The sequence below is a fragment of the Oryzias latipes genome, chromosome 18, assembly GCF_053564925.1.
Source record: "Oryzias latipes strain Hd-rR chromosome 18, Olatipes_Hd-rR_3.1".
Taxonomy (NCBI): Eukaryota; Metazoa; Chordata; class Actinopteri; order Beloniformes; family Adrianichthyidae; genus Oryzias; species Oryzias latipes.
The window spans coordinates 2,940,317-2,957,500 of record NC_136254.1 but is presented as its reverse complement, the minus strand read 5'-3'; the positions used below and the strand labels follow the sequence as shown (position 1 = coordinate 2,957,500).

General features: G+C 39.9%; 1 protein-coding gene and 1 long non-coding RNA gene across 3 annotated transcripts in view; both read left to right on the top strand.

The window, feature by feature from the left end:
* Nucleotides 1–11,300, top strand: part of LOC111947110 (C-type mannose receptor 2-like) — a 13,498-nt gene extending 2,198 nt beyond the window's left edge. Inside the window, exons 2-4 of one of the 2 annotated variants that reach the window (XM_078936619.1) lie at nt 5,669–5,724; nt 5,867–6,244; nt 6,329–11,300. In XM_078936619.1, coding sequence (XP_078792745.1) covers nt 5,691–5,724; nt 5,867–6,244; nt 6,329–6,834 — 918 coding nt within the window. In that variant the 5' untranslated portion in view covers nt 5,669–5,690 and the 3' untranslated portion in view covers nt 6,835–11,300. Of the gene's footprint in view, nt 1–5,665; nt 5,725–5,866; nt 6,245–6,328 lie in introns of both variants that reach the window. The other variant, XM_078936617.1, reaches the window with a different exon arrangement.
* Nucleotides 11,301–14,768: 3,468 nt separating this feature from the next.
* LOC144987070 (uncharacterized) lies at nt 14,769–15,666 on the top strand. The gene is made up of 3 exons (XR_013650932.1): nt 14,769–14,906; nt 15,332–15,446; nt 15,527–15,666. It is a non-coding gene; the product is annotated as an uncharacterized LOC144987070 (long non-coding RNA).
* Nucleotides 15,667–17,184: the final 1,518 nt, after the last annotated feature.

Below are 17,184 nucleotides of genomic sequence, written 5' to 3'. Positions count from 1 at the left end.
TCCTCAGTGTTTGCTTGAGTTGTACAGCGAATGGAAAACTTGACATCAAGTCAAAGACAACTGTTTTGTTTTTTTAAGCTGCCAAAGGAGACATTCAAACACTAAGGTCTCTGTGTTAGAGATTATGCACATTCACATTTACAAATATGATCCACATCAGGGATATGTTAACTTGAATGGCATGCGTCCTTTGGAAGTGAGAAGGAGACCAAAGGTTGTTAAGCACATTTGTTAAGTCTTTCAGTCCAGACTTTATAGCCCTACTCCAATGTAAATTGTGTTTTTGGTGTTTTTAACACATTATCGTGGGATCTTTCTCATGATGGAGAAAATATATAAAGAAAATTGAGTTTAAAAGTGCATTTCTGAGTATTTCTCTATTCAGTTCAATTTAATTTAATTATGGCCTGCAGCACTCACAGAGTGCAAGGACCATATTGTAACTGCTACGAGGGTCAAAAACTCAAAAAAGTCCAAAACGTCAAAAAAACGCGTCAAAACGCCAAAAAATTAGGTCAAAAGTCACCCAAAGCACAAAACGCCACGACAATAGTGTAACGCAACAAAAATACACACACACACGCTCAACACCACCGCACAAATGACCAAATTGTAGTCGCAAAAATGACGACAAAAACACGAAAACGCCTGAAAAAGCCCTCAAAGAATGGGTTTAAAGCCAAAAAGACATGCCCAGCCTATAGTAAAAGACAAGGCCGCATTGAAATACATAGGCCACCTGACTGCAAAAACTTCTATATTGTTTCTGCTTTGTTTCACTATTTTTCTTCTACTTTCTTTCTTCCACTTTGAGCTCAAATTTGACCCCCGCCACATAGCCAAAAACTCACCAAAATTGGCACATACCTAGGATAAATTGAAAATGAATTTTCGGCAAAGAGAACATCACCCCTCCCCCGACGATGACACCATGGCGAGCGTTCCTGTAAAAAAAATTAATGGGCCGAAAATCGCTTATGGAGCCAAAAAAAAAAATTTGAAATACAGGTACAAGACCAAAACACACGTGTTGGAGATATCTCAAAGAAGTTTTGATATTATTATGGGATCGCCACACGACCTATGGCTTGGCGGCCCTTTTGTGGCAAACTCTGAGAAATGGCGATTTTCTGATTTTTTAACAATATGGGAAAACGACACTTTTGTTTGAGCAATTTTCACGAAATTGCACACACATGCCACCAGCTTGATTCTAAAACTATCAAAGAAGTTTCATTGACCTTTGACCTTGGGAAGAGGCGGCCATCTTGAATTTTTAAAAGAAAGCACCTTTAGTAACATATACAAATGAAAACTCGTCCTAGGGATTTTTATCGATCTTCTTTAAACTTCTCGGGCATCAATGGCAAGCTACTGTGGACAAAATGTTGGAACTAGAAGTTGTAGAATTTGAAAGTCGTGCGCGTGATGAATTCACAACTGTTGCGATTTTAGCTAGCTTGCACAAATTTTATCGTAATGTCCTGAAACTGAAATATGCGATCCCTTGGCCCACACTGAACAAAACTGTCACATACGACAAAATCGATAAAGGAATGTGGCCGTGGTAAACAAAAAACCATCGCAAAAAAAAGTGCTGACTCGGCTAAAAAAACAAATTTCAGATTTTTTTTTTAAGAATCGGCTAATGAAACCCAGACAACTTTGTCGGGTATATCCAAACAAAGTTTTGAAAACGTTATGTGATGGCGACATGTCCTACGGTTTGGCGGCCATTTTGTGCCAAAATCTGCCATTTTGAGATTTTCGCTTTTTTACAGAATATGGAAAAATGAACTTTTTTTCAAGCGATTTTCACGAAATTTAATTCGCATGTCCCTAACGTAAGTCTACAATCACCTCTGGAGTTTCGTCGAACTTTGACCTCGGGAAAAGGCCACCATCTTGAATTTTCTATAAAAAACACCTTTGCCACCGGATTCAAACGTAAACTTGTAGTTGTAATTTTCATTGATCGTCTCGAAACCTTTTGGGCATCAATGGCAAGCTACTGTGGAAAAAATGTTGGAATTAGAAGTTGTAGATTTTGAACGGCGTGCGCTTGGCGAGCTAGCAAATTGGCGCACTGTAATAACTCCTATGTTTTTCAATGGACTACTGGGAAATTTGAATGCATGCATTCATGCCTGAAACTGAATACATTGAAAAACACTGGATATGGACATATGAGGAATGTGGCGTTGTTAGCATAAAACCACTGTTGCTAAGGACAACAAAAAGTTTACTTTTACCGATTTGTCTGAAACTGACGTTAATCTGTTCGTCATCAAAAGGCGACCAAAACACAAATGCTATGGAGATAAAATCAACAGAAAAGCGGCCATTTTAAAAAAGTGGGTTTTTTACTAACTTATGACATATAGCTCTCACCAATGGAGCAATGTGTTTTTGTGAGTCAGCTGATGATGTTGATAGCTAAGCTAGCACTTTTAGCTATGTTAGCATAACTAGCATAGTTAGCATAATTAGCATCTTAAAGCATGTGTTTTTCTGAGTCAGTTGATGATGCTGATCGATATGCTAGCACTTTTAGCCACATTAGCATAGCTAGCATAGTGAGCACAATTAGCAAATGCAGTTTTGACTAGCCTTTATCAAAAGTGGGCAGTGAGGGCAGTGAGGGCAGTGAGGGCGGTGAGGGCGGTGAGGTCGGTGAGGGCGGCGGTGCGTAGAGTAGGGCTTGGAAGGCGGGTTTCGTCTGCGGGCCATACAACGCCGCTTGCGGCTTTAATTCCATTTTTTTTATGTAGTCCAATTTTACAACATAGTTGTCTTGACGGGTGTCAGCAATTGTTCAAAACATAAAATCTGTAATAAAATACAATAATTGATTGGTAACCTAAGCTAACCAGACTAAACTGGGCATCCTCGACAATAAGGAAAAGCCCTTAAAAAAGACCAAATTCCAGGGAAAAACGAAGAAAACGTCAGGGATGTCCACATGAAGAGGGATCTTCTCCCCGGACCGACAGGCAATGTACCAGAACTCTTAGAGAAGAATTATGTCATAGACCAGGGGTGTCAAACATACGGCCCAGGTGGTTTAGTCCGGCCCACACATAAAGATTAAAGAACCATAAGGATGTCTGACAAATAAAGCACGTTTCTAGTCCATTCCTGTGGCAAGTTATGATTTTTTAAAGAAATAACTGAATTGCACAATTCCACCACTAGGGGAAGCAAAGGAAAAGCAAACCACGTGAAACAGCATATATCTGCATGTGTCAAAGAAAACTAACAGCTCTGTCTGGATAAGCCCAAGTTTGGTTCCCTGCGAGCCTCACCACTGTTATGATGCTATAAGAATGATCAGTAGTGACACCTGAGTGACCAAAATGTTGTCAAAAAGAAAAAAGGTTGAGGTGGGAGCGTTGAGCTTTCCAGGAAAAATAGAAAAGAGTTTTATTTGTTCACGGAGATGAATGTAAAACCCGCGTGCTTGGTATGTCATCAACAGGTCGCAGTGCTATGAAAAGAATATAAGATATTATATATAAGATATTAAGAATATAACGTTCAGCACCACTATGAGACTCACCATAAAGAAAAATTTCACCAATTGCAGTTAAGAAAAGAGAAGATTTACCAACTATGAGCTGGACTGAAAAAAAAAATACATATTTTTTTAAACTTTTTTATTCAAAACAAATGTAATAAATACGCATGACAAGAAACAACAGTCATAACAATAAGAATGCCAGGGGATGGTCCATGTATTACAAAATAAATATTACAAAAACAGATTACTATGTATTGAAAATGTTCGAAGACAGACAGTTTTCATAAATGTGTATGGCCTTTTTGTTTAAGCTATTAGAAATAGAGTGCAAATAAGATTCTAATTCTTTAATTATTACAGGGACAAATTGTTGTGATGAAGAAATTTTTTTTTTGTGAATATGAAACTTACTAAATATTGTAATTAGATTAATTGCCTATTTATGTTTGATTTGATTTGATTTTCGTGTAGGCCAAATATGATATATTCAAATTTCATCGGAAATTGTGAGTCTAATTTGTGAGTTATAAAATGTGCACATTCTTTCAAAAATGTTTTAGTCATGTTACAATTTCAAAATAGGTGACTGATTGTTTCTGGGTGTTCTTAGTAATATATTTTATAATTTTAACAATATTTTTCAAGGGCAAGTCAGAAAAACATTTTTTTCCATTTAAAGACAGCAGAGGGAACAGAAACGATATTTTGCTGAAACAGGGCACGTATGATCTTGTTATTCTTTCGGGCACAGTTGAAACAAGATTTTCCAACAGTGGTGTCACTTAGAGATAAAAAGGAGATATTTTCAAAATAACCGTCTGCATTTATGGCAGCTGTGACATCACTGATGGAGTGGTGACACCTTTCTTCTAACAAGTTGGTGCAAACATCCAATCCATTTTCTGATAGTGAACTTATGGAAAGATGCTGAAGGCTGCAAGAGTCTTGTGCCCCAAAAAAGCAGTCGCACTTTGCCAACATAAGTCTATCAAGGACTACGATTACAGATACATCTCTGAGGAGACTTGGGGGCCAAATGAAGGAATCCAGTCATTTATTGCATTTTGAAGAAAGTACCAACATCACAGATATATACAGCTATGTATATTTATTAGACGTGTAGAACAGACCGTCACAGCTGAGTTTCTTGAGTTGATGGACACAACAACAGCTGATGACATAGTCAGCTCTCTAATTACTGTACTGGACGATGTTGGAGTGAACTGGCCACGGAATGTCAGTCTGGTCACTGATGGCGCCCCATCAAAGATCAGGAAGAAGGCAGGTGATGCCACAAAATTCAGGCAGAAACCAGGAAAAGATTCTTGGACATTTCATTGTGTTTTGCACACTTGAATGACAGTAAATGTGTTTCTGCACTGGATCTGAATCCTGATATTGATGGCCGGGTGAAGTTTCAGGAGAGAAAGGAGGTTAACTCCAAATTCTTATGTTCACAAATGTTTGTAAGCTTAATTTTGATAAATGTCTCATTGATTTGCACATTTACATTTTAGGCAGGGGGTTAATTTTTTTCCATAACCCCTCTTAAGTTTATTATCAGGATTGCTTCAGTGTCAGATGTAAAATATTCAGTCTGTATACAATTGAATCAATTTTATCAAAAGTGAAATGAATTTTATTTGAGATCCATTGGTCTCTGTGAATGAATGTGTAATAATAAGTGATTAGGGTTGTTGTTTGAGGCATGTTTTCCAATTGTGTAAAAAAACAAAAAAAAGCTGTTTTTCGCTTTTATGTTTCTGGTCCAGCCCACTTGAGATCAGATGGGTTGAATGTGGCCCCCGAACCAAAATGAGTTTGACACCCCTGTCCTAGACAAAATGTGGAAGTCCTCGAAATCCTAGAAATGACAAAGGTTTGTTGATTAGGACTAAAGATGTCAATCTTAATGAAAGACCAGTGGGAACGCTTTCAAAATAGATCCAAATATTATCAGAGGTGGACTTTTATAAGATACAATATTTGCTGAGCTAGTGTGAACTGCCCTTCTACATATTTATTTTTCTTTCTTTTTTATTAACATATTCTTTGTTTCTGATCAGGTTTTTATGGCCACCACATTTATTTAAGTATCATAAAATCATAAATCCAGTTTTTAAACTATTCTCATATTTGTCTCAGCAGTTTCAGAAGTAGCAGAGCAAAGATGAAGCTGAGTTTGTTCCTGTTCATCCTTGTTGGTGAGTTGACCGTCAGCTGCTCTCTGATCATCTCCTTTTCTTTGACACAGTCACAGTGAAACAGAAAAAGTCTCATTTAGAAGAAGAAGAATGTTTGAATTTGATCAGATTGTTCAGAAGCAGATTTTTGTTTTTCTCTCAGGTCCTTGTTGCGTCATGACAAACCAGCTTCTCCAGTATCACTTCATCAATGAAAACAAGAGTTGGGATCAAGCCCGGCTCTACTGCAAAGACAACAATCACACTGACCTGGCCACAGTGATCAGCATGGCAGACATGAACAGACTCAGGCAGCATTTAGGAAACAGGAGCGCTTGGATTGGTCTGTACAGAGAAGCTAATGGCAGCACAATGTGGCAATGGTCTCAGCCTGATGTGCAGTTCAATGAAAGCCGAGATAATGGATGGGATACAGACGAACCAAATGACAATGGCATAGAGAACTGTGGGACTTTAAACACCAACAAAAAGTGGGCGGACCTGTCCTGCAACAGAGCAAAACCTTTTATCTGCTATGATGGTGAGAATACAAATAATACAAACTTCTTCCATTCTTTATAAAACATTTTTGACAGAATTGTATGAATATTTGTTGCTTCCACAGAAAAAACCCCATCTCATGTCATTTATGCTAACGAGAGTCTGAACTGGACTGATGCTCAGAGTTTCTGCAGGGACCGTCACACAGACCTGATCAGTGGACCAGAGCAGATGAAAAAGTTGGATGGGGGGAAGACGAAGGAGTTAATCCAAAAGTCCGAGGGTGGTTTTGTTTTCATTGGCCTGTTTAGAGACGCCTGGCAGTGGTCTGATGGGAGCAGCTTTTCCTTCAGGTTCTGGAATCTGCAGTATGATGATGAGAAAAACGACAGCAGTTGTGCCATGATGAATGAGGGAGGAAGGTGGAGTTCTGAGAATTGTAGTGAAGAACATCCCTTCATCTGCTATGATGGTAAGAGGAGTTTGAAAGTGACAGATCAGTGGAGGATGTTCAGCTGCTGTGTCTGCATGTGTAACCCTTGTGCTATCCAAGGCATTTTACCATTGGGAGTTGGGTCATCTAGACCCACTAGACAGTGCTCTGAACCTTTTTTCTTCAGTGATTTGTGATCTTCACTGGTGTCCATGGATTACATGAAATCTTTCCACAAGTTTATCCACCTTTGTCGTGGTAGAGAGAACACGTCAGTGTAAGGGTGGGGTCATCTAAGATAGCACAAGGGTTAACAGGCCTCCTCTGTTTGTTTTAAGAAAATTGTTTTACTCTCTTGATAAAATGTAGAGTTTAGTGGATTGAAGAATCTCTGTCGTGAAATTTATATTATTAGGTCTATTTAGGGCCCGAGCACGGAGTGCAAGGACCCTATTGTATCTGTTAGGTTTATTATTATTATTATTATTATTATTCTTCCGACTTTTCCGTCGCCTTTTTGAGGCCTTTAACATACCCCAAAACTCACCAAATTTTGTATACACATCAGGAGTCGCGAAAAATTTCATATTTTATAGGAGAACGGCATAGGTAAACAAAAATGGCTCGATAGCGCCACCTGCAAAATTTGTTTTCGCGAGCACCTCCATATGCTTTATAGTACAAACCTGATTTTAACAGGGCATGTTCATCGGATAGAAACCTACAAAAAAGTCTCTTGGGACCAAGCTGTCAGTCGCACAGGAAGTCTGATATTTTGATGACAATATGTCATTTTTGCTGTATTTTGGTCATTCGCAGGCCTCGCTCTAGAACGAACTCCTCCTAGAGATTTGAGAGTCTTCTTCTTCTTTCTCTTTCGGCTTTTCCCATCAGGGGTCGCCACAGCTAATCATCCTTTTCCACCTCACTCTATCATGGACATCTTCTACCCTAACATTAGCCAACTTCATGTCCTCTGTTAAGACATCCATGTATCTCCTCTTTGGCCGTCCTCTTGCCCTCCTGCCAGGCAGCTCCATCTCCAACATCCTTCTACCAATATATCCACTATCCCTCCTCTGAACATGTCCAAACCATCTCAGTCTGGCTTCTCTGACTTTGTCGCTAACACAGGCAACATGAGCCGTCCCTCTGATGTACTCGTTCCTTATCCTGTCTAACCTGGTCACTCCTAAGGAGAACCTCAACATCTTCATCTCCGCTACCTCCATCTCAGCCTCTTGTCTCTGTCTCACTGCTACCGTCTCTAACCCATAGAGCAGAGCTGGTCTCACCACTGTCTTGTACACCTTTCCTTTGAGTCTTGCTGGCACTCTTCTGTCACACAACACTCCTGACACTTTCCTCCAACCGCTCCAACCTGCCTGCACTCGCCTCTTCACCTCTTTTCCACACTCCCCATCACACTGAACTGTTGACCCCAAGTACTTAAACTCCTGCACCTTCTTCACCTCAGTCCCCTGTAACCTAACGCTTCTACCTTGATCCCTCTCGTTCAGACACATGTATTCTGTCTTACTACGACTGACCTTCATGCCTCTTCTTTCCAGAGCAAACCTCCACCTCTCTAGCTGTTCCTCCACCTGCTCTCTACTCTCACTGCAAATTACAATGTCATCCGCAAACATCATTGTCCAGGGAGATTCCTGTCTTACCTCGTCTGTCAGCCTGTCCATCAGCATAGCAAACAAAAAAGGACTCAAAGCTGATCCTTGGTGTAGTCCCACCTCCACCTTGAACTCCTCTGTCTGACCTACAGCACATCTCACCACCGTCATACTTCTCTCATACATGTCCTGAACTACTCTGACATACTTCTCTGCCACTCCAGACGACCTCATACAGTACCACAGCTCCTCCCTCGGCACCCTGTCATACGCCTTCTCTAAATCTACGAACACACAATGCAGGTCCTTCTGACCATCTCTGTACTTTTCCATCAACATTCTCAAAACAAAAATGGCATCAGTGGTGCTCTTACGGGGCATGAAACCATACTGCTGCTCACAGATCTCCACCTTCTTCCTAAGCCTGGCTTCCACTACTCTTTCCCACAGCTTCATTGTGTGGCTCATCAACTTTATTCCTCTATAGTTGCTGCAGTTCTGCGTGTCACCCTTGTTCTTAAAGATCGGAACCAGAACGCTTCTCCTCCATTCCTCAGGCATCTTCTCACTCTCTAAAATCCTATTGAACAACCTTGTTAGAAATTCCACTGCTGCCTCTCCTAAGCACTTCCATACCTCCACAGGTAGGTCATCAGGACCAACGGCCTTTCCGCTCTTCATCCTTTTCAGAGCCTTCCTAACCTCATCCTTTCCAATCTCTGCTACTTCCTGCTCCACAACAACCACATCTTCCTCCCTTCTTTCCCTGTCATTTTCCACGTTCATCAGCTCCTCAAAATACTCCTTCCATCTTTTCTGTACACTCTCCTGGGTTGTTAGCACCTTTCCATCTCTGTCCTTAATCACCCTTATCTGTTGCACGTCCTTCCCATCTCTGTCTCTCTGTCTGGCTAGTCTGTACAAGTCCTTTTCTCCTTCCTTTGTGTCTAACCTGTCATATAGCTCATCGTAAGCTTTCTGTTTGGCCTTTGCCACCTCTCTCTTCACTCTACGCTGCGCTTCCTTGTACTCCTGTCTACCTTCCTCAGTCCTTTCTACATCCCACTTCCTTTTAGCCAACCTCTTCCTCTGGACGCATTCCTGTACTTCCTCATTCCACCACCAAGTCTCTTTACCGTCTTTCCTCTTTCCAGATGACACACCTAGCACCTTCCTACCTGTTTCCCTGATAATCTCTGCTGTAGTTTCCCAGTCCTCTGGAAGCTCATCCTGACCACCCAGGACCTGCCTCAACTTCTGCCTAAATTCCTCACAAGTTTCTTCATTCTGTAGCTTCCACCACTTGGTCTTCTTTGCTGTTTTCCCTCTCTTCTTCTTCCTGACCTCCAGAGTCATCTTACACACCACCATGCGGTGCTGTCTGGCTACACTCTCTCCTACCACCACTTTGCAGTCATTAACCTCTCTCAAATGACCTCGTCTACATAGGATGTAGTCCACCTGGGTACTCCTACCTCCACTTCTGTATGTCACTCTATGTTCCTCTCTCTTCTGGAAGTAAGTGTTGACTACAGCCATTTCCATCCTCTTCGCAAAGTCCACCACCATCTGTCCCTCCAGATTCCTTTCCTTCACACCAAACCTGCCCATCACCTCCTCATCACCTCTATTGCCCTCACCAACATGCCCATTAAAGTCTGCTCCAATAACAACTCTCTCTCCTCTGGGGAAACTCTCTATGACCTCATCCAACTCACTCCAGAATCTCTCCTTCACTTCTAACTCACAGCCAACCTGTGGCGCATACCCACTGACTACATTCACCATCACCCCTTCGATTTCTAACTTTAAGCTCATCATCCTGTCTGAGACTCTTTTCACCTCTAGAACACTGTTTACAAACTCCCCCTTCAGAATCACTCCTACCCCGTTTCTCTTCCTATCAACACCATGATAGAACAGTTTGTATCCTCCTCCAATACTACGTGCCTTGCTGCCCTTCCACCTTGTCTCCTGCACACACAGTACATCTACCTTCCTTCTCTCCATCATGTCTGCCAGCTCTCTGCCTTTCCCTGTCATTGTGCCAACGTTAAGAGTCCCTATTCTCAAACCTATGTTCCTGCCTTTTCCCTTCTCTCTCTGGCCACGGACCCTTCTGCCTCCCCTCTTTCTTCGACCAACAGTAGTCAAATTTCCACCGACACCCTGTAGGTTAACAGCATCGGTGGCGGTCGTTGTTAACCCGGGCCTCGACCGATCCGGTATGTCTAAAGTGTTGTGGATGATTCGCATGGTTATTTTGGCAATTTTTACGCCGGATGCCCTTCCTGACGCAACCCTCTCTATTTATCCGGGCTTGGGACCGGCACAGAAGTTACTGGCTTGCAACCCCTGTGGCTAGATTGTGATTGATTTGAGAGTAATGACTCCAAACTTTGGTTTTGTAAACTATACACATGTCCGATGTTAAATTGCAAAGCTTTTAAGTTTTTATGGATGTTTGTGACCATGGCGGCGCGTCAAAATTGGAGGTCGTTTCGAAAACACGCCATGAAAAGAAAAATGGCCATTACTCAGCCATGCATAATCCAATCTGATCCAAAATTGATGTGCATGATTGTAGTCTGACTCTGAACACATCTGCAGTGAAAAAACCTGGAAAAAGTGTAGCGCCACCTGCTGGCAAGAGGAAATGACATGTTTTACTTGGAGCATCACTACTCCGAGTAGGATGAGCCGACACACCTGAAAATGACGTCCACCTGTTGAAAAGCCATTGAAGTTTACTCTGACAAAAAACCATAACTTTCAATGCGGGGGTGTGGTCGTGACAGAGCGGCAAAGTTGGGCATCTCGCTATGCACACAAAAGTTGCTCTCACGTGCACATTCCTTGTCCAATCTCACTGAAATTCAATGGATATGATGAAGCTTCTATTCTGAACCCATGGATATGACAATCTTGGACGAGCTCTATAGCGCCACCTAGTTATTGCATTGGGCACATTCTGCCCTGTATTTTCTCTTTGCTTTGTCCGATGTGCATGAAATTAAAACTGGAGATACTCAGAAGGGTCCTCTCTCATCATGTAAAGTTTCATGGGTGTACACCTGACGGTGCCTGCGTAACAGGAAGTGGTCGATTATGTGCACCCAAATAATAGAAATTTATTATAAATCAGCCGTTTGTCTCAGGAAGCTGAGATTTCAGAATTAGATGCCTTTAATAACCTCCAGCTTTGATATGTAACACTATAGGGTCTACGAGAAACTTCATCACTTGATTTTTTTAATGAAATTTTGGACTGAACAAAGATTTTTAGCATAAATTCTGTTTAGGTTATCAGCACCAAGAATTCAACTTTCATAGGCATTTATGTGCTACTGCTTCCTAAAAAAATTCAGAATGATTGAAGTTACAGGTGAACTTTTAGAGAACATTTCATCCAAAAAGGTCCGAAAACGTCTTTTTAGGCAAAACTACAAACACCTATTTTTTTTCATAACTTAATCATCATATATCAACACCATTTATTTTTTTAAATGTAGGGATCTGTGTTTGCTGCCTTCCATATTTTTTTCAGAAGTCCAGGTGAAACAGATGATTTTAAAAAAATCCTTTTTCATCCCAAAACCTGTGCTTTTTCCGTCTGGACTCCAAACAAGTGTGTTTTAAAATTACTTATGCTTCAAATATCCACACCAAGTTTAACACGCATATAGCTGAACATGTCTAAATGCTTCTTGAATATTCTTTACAGATATAAAATGAACTGGTCAACTGTAGGATGTCATTTCCTCTTACATGGTTCAGTCTTTTCCTCATGCTGCAGCCTGCTCCTCAATCTTTCCTGTTGCTGGAGTCAAATTTCACCCCCCCACACACACACCAGCTGCCTGTTTATATGCTAACTAACCCAGAAGTGAGGTGACAAAAGTTTAGACACAAGAGGGAGGGCAGACTGCTTTTTCATTTGTTTTGTATGTCTTTCATAGATTTTTATGAATAATCATTGCTTTTCTAGTCATGTAAAATGCAATTAACTTAATATTTTATCTTTTTTTTTTTACAAACAAAACATATGAATGTGCTCCAAAACAAAACCCAACTCTCAGTACAGTTCTACAGATGTAACATAAGACTTAGACAGTAAATGTCTCTTTTATCCTTTTTTAATCAATGCTGCAACTTCTTTTCCTTAATATAAATCCAATGAAATTAAACTACAAAACCAAAAAACACAACCTATAGCAAATTTCTCTAAATAAATTATGTGTATATACAATATGTAGCACTTTTAAACAAAATAATAACAAATCCTTCCAATACAAGCACAGAAAAATGGAACACAAAATTTAAAACCCAAATTTGAAATGGCAATTTTAAAAAGATAATTTTTTCAGCCTGCTAAAAGTGCACAATTGTAAAAGCTCTTTTATATAGACAACTGTTTGGTTGCTTAGAGCTCTAAATATAAAAACAATGCCTTTATGGACGTGGCACGGATGGCACGGATGTTCAGCAGGGTAAACCCCAGGAAAGCGGCGGGACCTGATGGAGTTCCTGGAAAGGTTCTGCGGGCCTGCGCCGATCAACTCTCCCAGGTCTTCACAAAAATCTTCAACCTGTCGCTAGCTCAGGCTTTCATCCCTGCTTGCCTGAAGTCATCCACTATCATCCCGATACTCAAAAAGTCCTCATCCACAGCCTTCCTCACGGACTTCCGCCCAGTTGCACTCACTGCTGTAATCACAAAGTGTCTGGAGCGGCTGCTCCTGGGACACATCAAAGACTCCCTCCCTCCAATCTTCGTCCCCCACCAGTTTGCAGAACAGAACAGATCCACCCCCACTCTACATCGATGGAAACTGTGTGGAGAGGGTCCACAGCTTCACCCTCCTGGGCACCACCATCTCTGCTGACCTCACATGGTCTAACAACACCATGACTGTCATCAGGAAGGCCCAGCAACGCCTGCACTTCCTGAGAAAACTTAGGAGGAACGACGTCAGCCAGGAGCTGCTGGTAACGTTCTACCGCTCAACCATTGAGAGCATTCTGTCCTATGGCATCACAGTGTGGTTTTCCCACTGCACTGAAGCAGAACGGCAGAGTCTCCAGAGAGTGGTAAAGACAGCGCAGAGGATCATCGGCTGCCCCCTCCCCTCACTGAAGGACATTTACCAGTCTCGCTGCATCAGCAGAGTGACTAGCATCACCACTAACTCCACCCATTCTGCTTTCCCTCTGTTTGAACTGCTGCCCTCTGGAAGGAGGTACAGGTCCATCAGAACCAGGACAAACAGACTAAGAAACAGCTTTTTTCCATAGGCAATTATCATACGGAATGCACATACGTCCACCAACCACACCTCACTCTAATTTTACTACAATGCGTGCAATATCCTGACTGTCTAACCGGGTCACTGTGCAATAACTTGATATTTATTAAGCTGTGCTCACAGCAACTCATGTAATTCCTTTCTATTTTATTCACAAATATTTAATATTTAACAGTTTCTGTCCATATTGTTCATTTTTTGTTAAGAGTTGTAAATACAGTATTTCTTTTTCTATTCTATTTTTATTTTTATTTTATGTAACTCCTTCACTCCAAGGCTGCTGCAATTTCATTGTATCCCCATGTACAATGACAATAAACGATTCTGATTCTGATTATATCACTTAGACACAGATGGAGAACCATATCAACTGGATTGGTAACAGCAACAACCACCGACCAAGCCGGCAAGCCCTGGCAGAAAAGATCCCCACAAGAAACACTGCAGGCTGTTCCATAAAAAATATAGTTTTACCATTGCCTTGCTACAGTGGCCCTGAAGTGCAAAGCATTCAACAAATCACTCGATACAAAAACATTTTTAAGATCACAACAACAATTAAAAAAAAAAAAAAATTTTAAAAAGCAGCATTACATTTTAGAAAACAAAACAAAATTTCAGAAACCAAAACTTGAAAAACAAAAATGACAAAAAAAAAAACAAATAATTTTTAAAAAGCAGCATTACATTTTAGAAAACAAAACAAAATTTCAGAAACCAAAACTTGAAAAACAAAAATGACAAAAAAAAAAACATTTCAGAAAACACAATTAATTTCCAGGAAAAAAAGAAATATTAAAAAATGAAAACATTTCAGAAAAAAAAAAATCCAGAAAAAAAATGAAATATTAAAAAATGAAAAACATTTCAGAAAAAAAAATTCCAGAAAAAAAATGAAATATTAAAAAATGAAAAACATTTCGGAAAAAAAATGAAATATTAAAAAATGAAAAACATTTCAGAACACAGAATGAATTTCCAGAAAACAAAACGAAATCTTCAAAAATGAAAAACATTTTCAAACCGGAAGAGGCAGGTACTATGGGACAACGCTGATTGGATGATGATTTTTGTCAATCATTTGAACTGAAAAGTATTTTAAATGAAGCGATGACGGATTTTATCGTCCAAACAACAATGTACTATAATAATCCACGTATTTCCCATTTATATATCAAATAAAAAATGCAGCAAACTGTTAATGAACTTTAAAATTATTTTTTTAACATTTCGCCTGACACACGGTCACCCGGAAGTAGTTTGTGAGCACTTTTACTTTGAACGCTGTGCGCTAATGTCTACGGCTGCGAGGTTCACGCTGTCAATCATCTTTAGGTAAGAATCAATTCTGTGATCTTTTCTTTTGTCAGTCACATGTCTCTAAGGATGTTAATTTTAGGATGTTAAAGTGCTGCTTTGAAAAGATAATTTCTTTTTATCTTGCGCATGCGCAAAAAGAACCCGATGGAGACGAACCGTCTTCACATGATAGCCGTTCCCGTTTTCGGTGACAACATGAGAGAAAAAGCTCCGAGCCAGCCTGATTCTGTGATTTATACAGTAATTACAGTAATTATATGGCATCAGTGTTGCTAAAAATCGACTTTAAGACTGAAATCAGTAAACAAGTTCTTATGGGAAATAATATTTAAGTGCATTGTATATTTTTGAACCATGCATATACACATATACTGAAACTTAAAAATGAACTTTAAAGTTTATAAAATACTTAATTGAATTAACATGTGATATTTCTGCAGGTGAAGTTTCTCAAAGCGAAGTTCCAGAAAGGTTTGTGCTGCAGAAGAACAGATGGCAGCTCTACATGGGAATACAAAAAGACTAAAGTCATTCAGATCATTGTGCAGTGTACAGGCAAGTCACCATGATTTATGTGCAATGTAATCAATAAATATTATTTAACCTTAATATCTAATTTTTTTTTTAAATTGCAGGTCCTTTAAAAAAAACGTCTTTAACCTGCTGCATAAGCCTGATTAGTTGTAAATGATGCAGTGGGGAGTGAAAGACGAAGCACAATTCCTGGCTTTAGCGTCGGGCTGATGATCTGGAAATCACATCTATGAGGAACCGCATCAAACACTTGTACAACTCCAAACAACTTAATGTTCCTTTAAGCAAAACTCCAGTTTAAAATGTTCATATTAGACTTGCTTCATTTAGGAGTTTTTCCATGTTTACCATTTTAGGTTTTAAAGCTTTATTAACAAAGATGATGTTTGATTTTCAAAGCTGTTGTTTAGAAATGTATTTTTGTCAATGAAAAAACTGAATGCTGATGTGAGGATTGTAATAATGGATATGAAAATAAACAAATTTGTTTCATAACAATGCAGTATATTTATTGAAAACTTAACATGAATACGTTATTCAGTAACAGAAACAAAGAAACAGTTGTGGATTTTCCTTTATGGGCTTCTTCATGCAGTCAATCAAATGTTGCGTTTACATTCAGCATTTACTCAGCCTACCTGTCAGTCACATTTATTAGAGGAAAAAATGCATCTGGGAAAAGTCTGTTTGTGCTTAACAACTATATCAAAAAGAGTCATGTCAGGGAAGTTTTGTCCACATTGCTGCTCAGCATCACATCCAGAGGAAGATGCACAGGTAAGGGACCCCAGTTCCTGCTCGTACATGCTTGCAGCTTCCTCTGCACTGGACTCCAGCTCCAGCTCTTGAAATCCCTGACAGAGATAAATTAATAAATTAAAAATCCCTGACAGAAAAACATCAGCTGCCGTTCATCTTTCATTCAGGAAAAAGTTGAGTTCATCAAAATGAGGAGAAAATGGGTTAAACCAGAAATTCATTAGGGAAGGGTCAAAACACCAAACTCAGAATAAAATACATTATTTCAGTCTTATAAAAAATACATTCTAAAACAATTTGGTATTCCTCCTCTGCCTGAAAGACTAAAACGTTTTTTTTAAAGATTTATTTTACACTACAGACTTTGCCACCTTTAGTTACACACCTGGACGTGTCTGATGATGTGCACCTCCAGTCATTTACTGTCATGTTTCTGTGCACTGACACAATCTAAAGTCACAGATCTTAATAGTGTGAATAAGAAGCATTCATAAATGTTATTCTGAGACACAAACTGCTGCAGTTTACCTGACAGCTTTGCTGATTTATGCTGCTAGTACACCTGTCTGAGAATCCTGCCCACGTGACCCCCCTCTCCAGCTGATGAGGTAACCTGTCATTAACGTATGACTGAAGGATCTTGGATCTGTCTGTAAACACCCACCTAGAAATCACGTTTAACGCTACATTTATTAGATCAAACAAATGTGCCTCCATACCTTATCTGTGGATGGCGGGACTGCATTTCCTGATGATGTGCGCCGTCTTTAACACCCGTTTCTTCGCAGCTGCTGCTTTAGACAGAATCCTCTCACGACATTTCTAAACATTTGTAAACCTGGTTGGTGTTGATATTTCTGCGTGCGTTCTGTCATCACATCCACTAAATATTCAAAGATTAAAGTTTATGTTAACGTTTTACCGTCCCTTTCTTTGTTTACCTGCAGAACGGACGTCATCCACACAAACTACTTCCGGGTGACCGTTCTGCTTCAGACGA